At 42.1% G+C, this 12,740-nt stretch overlaps 1 protein-coding gene across 3 annotated transcripts in view; it reads right to left on the bottom strand.

The window, feature by feature from the left end:
* The window catches only part of PAPPA2 (pappalysin 2), a 488,087-nt gene that overhangs the window by 238,367 nt on the left and 236,980 nt on the right, over positions 1–12,740 (bottom strand). For all 3 annotated transcript variants that reach the window (XM_067728728.1, XM_067728730.1, XM_067728729.1), the window contains one exon: positions 6,353–7,424. In XM_067728728.1, the coding sequence (XP_067584829.1) occupies positions 6,353–7,424 (1,072 nt within the window). The remainder of the gene's footprint in view (positions 1–6,352; positions 7,425–12,740) is intronic.

The raw sequence follows: 12,740 nt of genomic DNA, 5'->3' as shown, positions 1-12,740 counted from the left end.
TTTAAAGTTTCTTCTCCATTTCTTTTTTCTCTGCCTTCTTCTACCCCTTACACTTATTTTCCCCATGCATGTTTTTTTTGGCTGCAGGGAACTTTGAATCCCAACTTCAAAAGAAACCTATAATGAAGCTGGGCTGATGTTTAACAGATCTGCCACTGCAGGGGCCCAGCCCAACCATTCCTTTGGCTCAAACAGCCACAGAGGGTGGGTGAGCAAAGCAGAGCTAATCCAGAGCATCCAGGTCTGTGCAGCAGCAATTTCTCCACCTGTTCCCTTGAATGTCACATGCAACTGTCCTCCTGTCCCATAGATACATATCCTATAGTGTACAACTGCAGACACCACTCTGTGCCATGTTTCTGCAGGGCACCTCCCAGCCCACCCTCCTGAGGTCCCTTTTAGAGGGAAGTAGACCATGCTCTAGCATTGCTATATACAGCAGTTCTTCTGCTCTCAAACTCCCCACCATCAAAACTCAGGAAAGGAGGCAGAGAAGAGACAGTGAGGCACTAAGGCACAGAGACTTCAGCCCACCACAGGCATCAGAAAACAAATGCATGGCATTGCCTTGATCCCACTGTCTGCTTCACAGCATGGCGACACTAGGTGGTTAATGACTCTCACTTAAACTGTTCTCAGCCATTTGTTTGTTGTTGTTTGGGGGGGCAGGGGGGAGGGGGCTCACCGAGCAGCGCGTGGGATTGAACCCGGGCCTTTGGCAGTGAGAGCTCAGAGTCCTAACCACTGGACCACCAGGGAACTCCCCTCAGCCATTTGTTTTTATTTGGTGATTTTTCTCCACGTGATAACAGAGTGATGAAATCTGACACACAGAAACCAAAGCAAAGAGGTAAACACAGTGCTCTAGGTTTGGTTGGCTACCAAGCTCAACTCTGATGTGAAAAGGAGAGAAAGAGTAAGGGATGGAAAGTAGATTCAGCAGCAAAGAGCCCTTCATCTCTGAGACATAATTTTAGAGAGAAAAACAACAGAAACAAGTCATGACCAAAAAGAGGCTGAAGCCTGCAAAGATTAGGGAAGCTGCGTTTCCCTTGGGGCATAGAGATTCCCTTGGCTTGGCTTCCTGGGACGCATCATAGGGAGTAGCCAATGACATTTGTGATTTTACAAAAGCGGACTTTCAAGCCCTTCTTTCCCCCAGCAATTGTAGACCCTCTCTTAGGGCAGCTACTATGTAGAAACATACCTCTGGCGTATGTAGCCTTCCCTTTCCACAAGCCAAGTTTCTCTATCTTGGTAATTCTGTTCAACTGGCTGGGTAATGTATCTATAATTCATATCTCCTTCTGACCAGCCCCAAGTCTGATAAATACTCTCCCTTTGATAGGCCCATCTGGGTTACAGATGTTTGGTGCTGTATTCCTCAGGCTCTCTCCTCCTGTCAGAGCTTTTGGGAGAGGAACTCCTTTGGGCTACATTTCTGGTTTCTTGCTGGGGGAAGAGGGAACATTGAGCAGGATTTGAGAAACAGGAAGGATTGTTCATAAAGCAATCACTGTACTTGCACGTTAGTAATCTATTTGTAGGTGTGTCCCCCACTTCCCAACCACCCCCTACTAAAGAGTGAGCTCCTGAGTAGAGGGACTCTCTGCCTGGCACGCTCTGCTCCTCAAAAAATGTCTGGAAAAATTTGTTGGAGTTGGGTCTCTTTAGAGTCACAAAATAAAGGAATTGTGAACTTGAGCACTGTGATTTAATTGTAATAATAGGGCTGCTAGATATGGGTAATTTAGTTCAGACACAACCACCAACTCTACCAAGTCACAGGCCCTCAGAGAAATCCAGAGATCTACACCTCTATGAATCCAAAGTCCTTTCCAACAGTCTAAGCCATGGCGCAGAAAAGCAGTCTATACTCTATGTTCTGCTTTTAGTGCCTCAGACTGGATTTCAACCCAGGTATTTAGATAAAATTACTAAATCCCTCCACTAAGGTATTCACACTTAGTCTATGTATTCTTTATATCTGTCCCTTTGTTTAGCTTACTGTGTCTGCCACATCACAGGAATTTGATAAATAATTTTTTCAAAATATGGTTCTTGCCAATAAGAGTTATGTAAAACAGTCAATGTTTTTAATAATAAAAATTCAGCACAAGAAATACAAGGCAGAGAAGATGGAGTATGAATAAAAGGTCTGTACATGAAATAAGTATAAGGGAATTGGGAAAAAGAAAACCTATCCTTTCCACTACAGTCTGCCTTCAGATTTCTCCCTCTAAAAGAGGAAATTCATAGATAAATATCCTTTTTTAAATCATAAGAGTAGAGATATGAAAGTGTGTTTCCTACTGTGAATAAGCACTAGACATCTGAGAAAATCCACCAGCATGAAAGACAGATAAGAATTAAGAGAAAAAAAAAAAGGAAAAATAAAAGTTGACTATAGATGAATCAGATATAGTACACAGGGAAAAAATTCAGAATTCATCTTATTTTTAGCCTCAAAAAAGGGTGCATCCTTAAAATAAAAATAGACTAATATAGAAAATCAAAGAGTAAAGTCTTAAATATATGACTGCTAAAATTTAAAAAAATTCAATAGAAGAGTTGGAAGATAAACTCAAGGAAATCTCCAAAATATAGAACAAAATAACAAAGAGACAGAATGTAAGTGAGAAAAAAGACAGAGAATAAGTTCAGGAAATAAATCCTCAGGCATTTCAGGAGGAAAAAGAGATCAGAGAATTAAGAAATATCAAAGTAATAACTTCAGAAAATTTGCCAGAGGTAAGGGGCATGTGTCCAAATTGAAAGGACCACTGAATATCAACAAAAGAAGAATAAAAGGCCAACACTTAAAAAGAAATTATCATAAAATCCCTAAAGTAACAAGGCTAAAATTCAAAAACGATTTTTAATAGGAAAAAAATTCACCTCTAAAACACAGAGGCAACTAACGAATCTCTTCAAAAATGTAAGAGAAAATGTTTTCCAACCCAAAATTTTATACCAGGACAAACTATCAGTTTGGGGTAAAGGCAAAATAAAAACATTTTGAGAAATGCTTTTCTGAAAAAGTTACCTAAAACATCCTTTCTTAGAAAGTTACTTAAGGATGTTTTCCAGTAAAATGAGGTTGTAAATTAAGAGAGGTTCATAAAATTCAAGACATAGTGACTCCAATTCCCCCTCACAAAAGCAGTGAAGAGAAATTCCAGGATGACAACTGTGAAGCAGAACTAAAGATAACTGGTCAAGTCAGAAGAGGAGAGAAAAAAATGGAATAAACTTGAAGGGAGAGCTCCAGAGGAGTGTTTAAAAAAAAAAAAAAAGACACATTCTATAGATTAGCTAATATGATAAAGCATTTGAAAATGATTGAAGATATCAAAAAAGAAGGAAGGAAGGAAGATAAAAGAAGGGAGGGAGGGAGGGAGGAAATAGAGACTCAAGGGGGAGGGTGTATGTGTATGGGAGAGTGGGGGAGCTATGCCAGAAAGGAAATACAGTAAAAGAATAAAACTCTGTTCTGCAACCAAAAGAAAAAGATTCTACAGTCATAATGTTGTAAATATATATATCTGACTCAACCAAAAATAGTAAAATTACTATATTAGAAAAATGCAGAGGAGAGGGAGGAGACAAAGTAAAAGTCTCATCTTTGTAATAAGAGCAAGTTATGCATAATGTTTAAAATTGATGAATCAGTCCTAACCACTGGTGGTTCAGTGGTCAGGACTCCACACTTTCACTGCTGAGGATGCAGGTTTGATCCCTGGTCAGGGAATTAAGATCCTGCAAGCCAAACGGCACAGCCCCCTCCAAATAATAATAATTAAAAAAAATAAAATAAAATTGATGAATCAAGTGATATAAATATAATATGTGGATATATGTACATGGAGGTTATTACCAAAAGAGGCAAGTAAAATAATTAAATATGGGAGAGAGGCTAGAGAGCGGAGAAGGATGAGGAAGAGTTAGGCAGGGGATTGTCATTCTTCCTTTTGGTACAATTTGGTAAAATTGCCTTTTGGTACAATTTGATATTTTAACCAGGAGCGTTTATTTTTTATTTAAATGTTTTCAACTGTCAAAAAAGTATGACTAGTTCCTTTTATTCCACAAAGTGAGTTTTGCATGTAGGGGTAAGAAAGTTTGAAACGTGTCTGGGTCTACAGATAGAAAAGGATAAGTTACCATGGCAACTCTGAAGTGGTAAGGGGAATAAGTTATAAACACCCGGATGAGGGCAGTGGCAGTAAGTATTTAGAGACACAAGGGGCCACTCTAAGGAGAGTGATGCCTGGGTACCTTGAAAGACAGCTCACTCAGTCAAGGCAGTGGGTTGTTGTAATGAGCTAGTAGACAAATGAGAACAAGCCAGATTTCCCTGGAGAGTTCTCTGGAGCTCCTAAGAGTTGGCAAATGTTGTTAGTGAGGTTTAGCTTCTGCTTAAGGTTATCAAAATCTAAAAACCAAACCCAAACAGAATCTTTCTTATGCAAATATTTCTGGTAATGTGATCAGTTCCCTGGGTATTATTATGTAAACAAAGGCTTCCCATCTGTCAGTTCTAATAATGATAATAACTAACGTTAGTTTAGAACTGTTTCTGTACTTTGAAAACTTTAGAGTTACCAAGCACTTTCCTGTACCTTATTTCATTTGTTTCCCAAAAATAACCCAAAGATATAGGTAATGCAAAGTATTACTGCAATCACCCTCATTTTACAGACAAGACATCTGGGTTTACAAAAGTGAGTTGCGCAACTTACATAGCTGGTTAAGTAGCAAGGACTCTGGAACTCAACTTTGTCCCCTGACTGCAAATCTTACACTCGATCCTTGATGTCAGACATCTGAGCTACAGGTGAACCTATTCATTGGTGCTAACCGCCCATGCACAGGGGCCAAGAGGACTGACCACACACAAGACCATGAATTACCACACAAATCATGGCCAAAACCCACAAAGGCAGCCATTCAGGTATTGGGTGGAAGCTGAGATCTAGTCCTCCCACCTCCCACCAACACTACACCCTACCTCAGGTGTGGGCCTTTTTATAATTCGTACAAAGGTACCAGTTATAAATGGGGAACCCTTTCCCACATACACAAATTACTAAGTTTACCACCCACCTCTCTCCTTTCTTACCTCCCTCTAACATTCCCCAACTCATGCATCAACCATCAAATGGAAATCCTCCTATTGGCTTCTGTCTCACAACAGATGACACATCAGATCCATTTATTCATTAAAATAAACATGAAATAAGCAACTATTGTCTCAGCCGCTGTTCTAGGCACTGGGAATGTAACAAGTGTTCTGGTCACATAGAGCTGATATTCCAAGCCAGGGAAAGACAAATAAACAAATACACAGAAAAACATCAGAAGTGATGTGTTATAGAGAGAATTTAAATTAGTTGACAGAATAGCGATTGACTAGTCAACTTGGGAGATCAGGAAAGGCCTCTCCAGAAGGTGACATTTAAGTAGATTTTGGAATGACGACAGAAAACTCACCAAGGGAAGACCAAGGAAAAGAGGATTCCAAGAAGATGAAACAGATAGTGCAAAGCCCTGGGGCAGGAACAAGTTTGATCTGTTCAGTGGAACAGAACAGTCACAGTGAGGCTGTACAGTGTGGGTGGGGAGAGCAGGGGAGGAAGCTAGAGAGGAAGGCAGGGGTCAGGTTGTGATGCAGGAGACAGGAGGGGAGTTTGGATTTTATTCTAAGAACAGTGGGAAAAAAACTAAGAAGGGGAGTGACAGGATCCAATTTACCTTTTACATAGGATCTTTCCAGATGCTGTGTGGAGAATGGAATTTAATGGGGCAAAAGAGGAAGCCTCCAGTCATCTAAAGGAGACCTGTGGTTAGATGTAGAATGTCTTATGTTCATAAAGCTGCTGAACTGCTCGAACTGCTTCGCACATGGGCCTCTTCATGAATTCCTGTTACTTTGCTGGAAACCTAAGACTATAAAAGGAATGCTCGTGTATAACTGGTGCTGATTGGTTTCTATCGACATATACCTTGTTTGCTGTCTGTGAAGTTGCCCTGGCTTCCTCTGATAGACGAAGTTGTTCAGCTGTCCTGTGTCTTAAGCACCTGGTGCGTGTGCATTTCACACCACGTACACAGCTGTCTGCTCCACAGAAAGTGAGTTGTGAGGGCTGTGTCTCGTCTTAATCATCTCTGTGTTCCTAATCACCCAACACAACACCTGGTACTTCATGAAAGTTCAATAATATCTGGTGGAGTAGATGAATGTTTTATTTGGGGGCTGTGTGAACACTCTTTTGTCTCCAGAAGCCAAAAGGATAAAACGATGTTAGGAATGTACCCTACAAGCCAGATACCCCAAGCCCCAGTCCCTTACCTCCTAGGTGAGTCAGGGTCGAAGCAGGTCTTGTGCACGTCAGCCCCCTCCGGGTCACAGCAGTCACCATCATCAAAGTCGTTCAGCATATTGTTGCACTCCACGTGGCAGATCCCATCCCTGCGATTCCAGGAGTAGCACCGGCCCTGCAGGCGGCAGTCGCCCCCATCGTAGCCTGTGAGTGGGTGCTCACACTCAGGGTCACAGTGGTCATTGCCAATCTTGCTGGGCTCACAGTTCACGAGCACAACACGGTGGCGCAGGGTGGAGTTGTGGACCTGGTGGATGTGCAGCTGCCAGCTGATGTTGTAGCGGCTAAAGGCTTCATTGAGCACTTCATGCTGCCGACTGATCTGCTCCTCACTTACGGTGGGGTTCAGGCCCTCGTCGTTGCAGATGTTTACTACCTGGTAGCGGATCACCTTCTCTCCCCGAAGGGGCCAGTGCCAGCTGTACTGGGAAATCAGTTCCACGTTGTCACAAGCTGTTTGCCCACAGAGCGGGGGCTGCAAAGGTGACAGAATCTCAGGCTCCGGCTCAAAGCCCTGGAGAACCTCAAGCCGTGGGTACTTCCCATCTCTAAAGGGGGCCCACTGTTCTTCCAGGGGCTCAAAACTGGCTGTCAGTAGCAGGGTGGTCAAATCCTCCACCTCGCTTGGCTGCTGAGGACTGTGCTGGAGGTGGCTTTGTGGCAGGGCCGTCGACCAGAAGACCAGTGTGCCCAGGTGTCCACGGAAATGGTGCCCGTCCTCGGAGCTATCCCCACCCAGGAACAAAGAGCGACAAGATGCCATGAAGGGACTGTTCAGGGGACCGGACTGATCTGGACTACTAGCCACCTGAGTGCCATCGACATACAGGGCCATGCGCCGTCCATCGTAAGTGGCTGCCACGTGCGTCCACTTGCCTGGTTGATAGCGACCGTGACCCATCATAATGGTGGCTTTCTTCACGCGGTCAGTGCGAAGAGAGAAGAAGAAGCGAGCATCTCGCCTTCCCACATCCTTCCCTGAGCGGATCCCCAGGGCCCAGCCCTTGTCACTGATAGTGTGGGAGCAGTTATCAAACACACCTGGGAAAGAAGGAAGAGTCGAGGGGAGAAATACCAGATACAAAGGGGATGGAGAAAGGGAGAAGAAAACCCATATAAATAGCAAGAATGTAGGTTTTTAATGGGAAAAAAATAAGTGATACAGATTCTCCACCTAAGCTGCCTGTCCAGTACCCCATATCAGGCTGTTCTGGCAACATCTTTCCCCAAAAGGAACTTAACTTGAGATTCCATCCAATTTAAAGCATTCTGGTGTTTTTAAATAACTAAAATGGAAGTTGTAAGGGGATGTCTAATGCAAGTGAAAACCATCCTCACCACTCTGTCACAAACGTTCCTCAGGGTGACTCTGTGTCCATGACTTCCCACTCTTTCCACTTCCTCAGAAGTCATGAGGGCCTTCATGGTTTTTACAAAAGTTAGTAATCTCCTACCCCTTCAAAAGGTCATTTTTCTCTATTGAATATTGAAATGATGATTCTTGTGGGGAAAATAAGGAGAAGACTGTAACATCCCAGACATGTTATTCCCTCTAGTGCCCAAGGGCAAGGATACCCATCCATAGTGAACAGCTGTTCCCCAGAGTAAGCAAAATGACATTGCCCCATGGTCCTAGACTGAAAAAACCTAGTCAAATTATAAGAATGATTGTTTTATAACCAGTAACGCCCACCAGAGTACAGAAGTGGAACTTTCCCAGGTAAACGAAGCTCCTCACCACGTGCTACCTTACTTACCACCTTGCTCATAGGAGGCCCAGCACTATTAAGTCCCATAAACAAAGGAAGGAATTCCTGTAGATAAGTATGTCACTAACAAGTTGGCAGCAGGAAGAAGTAATCAGATGTAACAGGACCACAGATGAAATAGGAAGACTGAAGGCCATTTGGAGGCCTTGAATGTTCCCAGCAATCCATCTGCAGTTATGAACCCACCATCCTCCCGGTCCCTCTTATACTATATAGGCAGGGTCTCAACAGCAGCTTTCAATTGTAATTTACATAGAGGCAGTACATTCACACAGGAAATGCTTAGTAAATACTGCTTTAACTAATGAATGAATGTTAGAAAAGTCGGCTGGCCTTTAGATAGATACCTGAGGCTAAAACCAAGAGTTATTCTTCCCCAGCCTCCCTCAGCCAACAGTTTTACTTATTTACCTGAGCTCCTATATAATCCACTCAAAGAGTACCACTCTATGGACAGTTTGGATTTTAAAGCCATGAGTCCTCCCATTCTAATTGCAGGCAAGTGTCTTAAAAGTAGCTATGTTCTTCATAAATGATAGATTATCTTCTCTTCTGTTTCTAACATAAATCAATAACTTGTGATTTAAAAAATAAAATGTTCTTTTTAACAAAAGCAACTCATCCCCAATCTAGCAATTCTAACAATTAGACTTCCAAGTACTGGTGATGACTAGGTATAACACAATGGTGATGTTCTAGTATTGTTTGGGGTTTTTTGTTTATTCTTACATTGAGGTCTGTATGGTAAAGGAATGTAACAATTACTGCTTTACAAATTCTTGTACTGGGTAGATTTTCAAAAAAGCAGACAAACCTAGTGAGATCAGTAATAAGTTTCCTGCTTCATAGTTTCTCCGTGGTTCACTTATTTTCATAAGTACATTTAGCCTTAATTATGTCCATCCACTAAACTATGAAGAAATGTGCTGCAATATTTAATATCAGAACCATGGAGTTACTAACTTCTCAACTAGTAAATATCAGCTGTTTTTTTAAATTAATTAATTAATTAATTAATTTTTGGCTGTGTTGGGTCTTCATTTTTGTGCGAGGTCTTTCTCTAGTTGTGGCAAGCGGGGGCCACTCTACATCGCGGTGCGCGGGGCTCTCACTATCGTGGCCTCTCTTGTTGCGGAGCACAGGCTCCAGACGCACAGGCTCAGTAGTTGTGGCTCACGGGCCTAGTTGCTCCGCGGCATGTGGGATCTTCCCAGACCAGGGCTCGAACCCGTGTCCCCTGCATTAGCAGGCAGATTCTCAACAACTGCGCCACCAGGGAAGCCAAATCAGCTGGTTTTTAAGAGGAAGAATTGAGGAGGAGGCTATTTCATATTTGTTGCATATACAGGTGTATATGAGTTGTGGTATAAATTATTAGGCTTGACTTATAAATTACTAGATAATTAGCTTGTTACCTGCCAGCATCTAACTGCAATTTTGAACACATTAACTTATTGTCCTTAGAACTTCTAGTAGCAACAAAATAATTGTTCCTACTTATTTAGCTCATAGGAAGCTATTAAAATTCTAGTGTGTCTAAAATGTTATTTCTAACTTCTTGAGACACTACACAGAAGATGGAATTTTCTTTTCATACTAGTCTAGTTCTGATTAATCTAAATTTTAGTAATTATATTAAAGAGGATTTATTGGCCAAGAGCATTAAAATAGCCAATTTTAGTTGGGAGTTGTAGAAAGTATATAGAAGTATTACTTTTTGAATGATTATGAAAGTAATGATTCTTTACTCTCTAATTTAATAAGATGTCACAGCAGCATATGTGAAACCTCACTAGGTACCTAGATAACTGCATTCTATTTGCTGTATTACCACTGCTCATACTTCATCTATAGAAGAGAGTAAATAATTGTTGAAGCACTGCCTTGCACTCATTCCAGAGAAGGAAAGAAAAAAAAAACATATTTAACAAATACAATTTTCCAACCCGATTACTGTGGACTGAACATTTATGTCTTCCCAAAGTTCATTTGCAGGAACCCTGCTCTCTAATGTGAAGATATTTGGAGATAGGGCCTTCAGGAGGTGATTAGGTTATGCAGGTGGTGCCCTCATGATGGGATTAGTGTTCTTTTAAGAAGAAAGCTAGCTTCTCTCTCTGCTCCCCACCATGTGAGGATACAAGAAGACAGACAGCCATCTGCCAACCAAGAAAAAGGTTCTCTCCAGACACCAGATCTGCTGGTGCCTTTATCTTTCCTAGCCTCCAGAACAGTGAAAAATAAATTTCTTCTATTTAAGACACCCAGTCTGTTGTATATTTGTTATAGCAAACCAAACGAACTAAGAAACCAATGTCATCAACACTAGCCGTGGATCAGAATCACAAGTGGAACTTACACAAATACAGATTCTTGCGAAAACATGTTGAGAGCTGCTGTTATTCTATATTTTAAAAACAAATCAAGGGCTTTCCTGATGGCACAGTGGTTAAGAATCCGCCTGCCAATGCAGGGGACCCAGGTTCGAGCCCTGGTCTGGGAAGATCCCACATGCCGCGGAGCAACTAAGCCCATGTGCCACAACTACTGAGCCTGCGCTCTAGAGCCCACGAGCCACAACTATGGAGCCCGCACGTCACATCTACTGAAGCCCACATGCCTAGAGCCCATGCTCCACAATATGAGAAACCACCGCAATGAGAAGCCCGCGCACGGCAACGAAGAGTAGCCCCTGCTCTCCACAACTAGAGAAAGCCTGCGTGCAGCAATGAAGACCCAACGCAGCCAAAAATAAAATAAATAAATTTTAAAAAACAAACAAAACAATTCAAGCTTCTGACTGCTGTTCAGTGGATGGAAATGCAGAAGACAGAAGTTGGGAATCTTAATTTTTCCAACCAGTGGAAAGGAATTAGAAAAATTGTTATCAATACGTTGTCAGACATGAAAGTGGAAATCGCATCTGAAATTCTTTTAAACCATTTGTTTTAAACTATTTGTTTAAAGATCATATCAGATAGAGCATTTTAGGTCTGTCTGAGGTCTCTACGTAACCATACGTTCTTGCTCATTAATTCAGAAAACTAGTGGAATGAAAGGCAGTTAAAAGAAACAGGAGCCTGTTATGAATAAGTGCACAGATATGATGCTGTTAGAGAATATGGTTAATGGATTGTCTAGGATTCATAATTAATTGGGGCTTTTTATTATCTATAATACAACTCACATTTAAGACTACTGAAATGGAAATAAATGTCCCCTGCTCCCGCTAAAAGATCTATTATTCCAAGAGAGGAAATTGTGGCATTGAAGCACAGTATGCTTACATCTCCCTGAGAATCACTGCCAGCCACCTCAACCTCTTCCATGAGATCATGAGTGCGTCCTTGTGGGGATTTTCAAAATTTACAAGGACAGAGTAAATAAATGTTTCTACCCCCTGCATCTTCTATATTCTTATAGTCTGTACTGGTTAAAATCTGTTCCTCCAATCTGTAGGGTATTGAATGGAAAATTATCTGATTCTCTTCTCCCTTGAGACTGAATAAACCAGACTGCAGTTAAACTAGAATTGCAGTCTGTGCTCAGACAAACACAGACTTAGCCCCAACATTGAACCCGTAACCTGGAAGCTCTCTGCTTCACCCCTAGCTGGTGGGAAGAGGATCATGCTTGGCCACTTGAAGTGCTGTCACCCCACTAAGCCTTGAAGGGTTCACATTTCATCTCACTGTCTTGCTCTTCCTAGAAAAAGAAATTCCACTTGGAATTAGTCATTTCAGTTCCTCAAATATTTGCTGAACATCTCATTCATGCCAGATGTACACACTCTTCTCAGCTTTGGAAGAAAAGGTAGTCTTTGCACTTGAGGAGTTATAGTCTCATGGGAGAATAGGCAACATAGGAAGTAATTTTAATATAATATCAGAACTAATATCAAGAAATACATAGGTGAGGGCTTCCCTGGTGGTGCAGTGGTTGAGAGTCCGCCTGCCGATGCAGGGGACACGGGTTCGTGCCCCGATCCGGGAGGATTCCACATGCCACAGAGCGGCTGGGCCTGTGAGCCATGGCCGCTGAGCCTGCGCGTCCAGAGCCTGTGCTCCGCGACGGGAGAGGCCACAACGGTGAGAGGCCCGTGTACCGCAAACAAACAAACAAAAACAAACAACAAAAAAACACAAACAAACCCAAAAAAAGAAATACATAGGTGAGTGAAAACAAAACCTAATCACAACCCATAGTTCAGAGATGATTTCCTGAGGGGATGAGACCCAAACCTACTCTTGAAGAGTGTGTAAGAATTGGTCAGGCTAAAGAATTACAAATCATTCCACACAGTGGCAGGATGGAGAGCACCAAAGGTGAAACATGTCAAGGTAGGCCTTGTATAACACAGTAAGGGGCTTGGACTGTGTAAGTTAGGGAATACCTTGAGGCTTTCCTACTGCTGCCAAATGCCTCTGATATCCTAAGAGCACACAGATGAACTCTAGCATGAAACACCACGTGGTTGACCTTGCCTCACACACTAGCTCCAACTGCAATTAGGAAATTTTTCAAAGCTTACAGATGGACAACTGTGGCATAAGATATACATGAACACCACGAGAGTTCCATGTAGTTA

This window comes from Pseudorca crassidens, chromosome 2, assembly GCF_039906515.1.
Source record: "Pseudorca crassidens isolate mPseCra1 chromosome 2, mPseCra1.hap1, whole genome shotgun sequence".
NCBI lineage: Eukaryota > Metazoa > Chordata > Mammalia > Artiodactyla > Delphinidae > Pseudorca > Pseudorca crassidens.
Note: the sequence above shows the minus strand (reverse complement) of the source record. Positions and strands in the feature narration are given on the sequence as shown.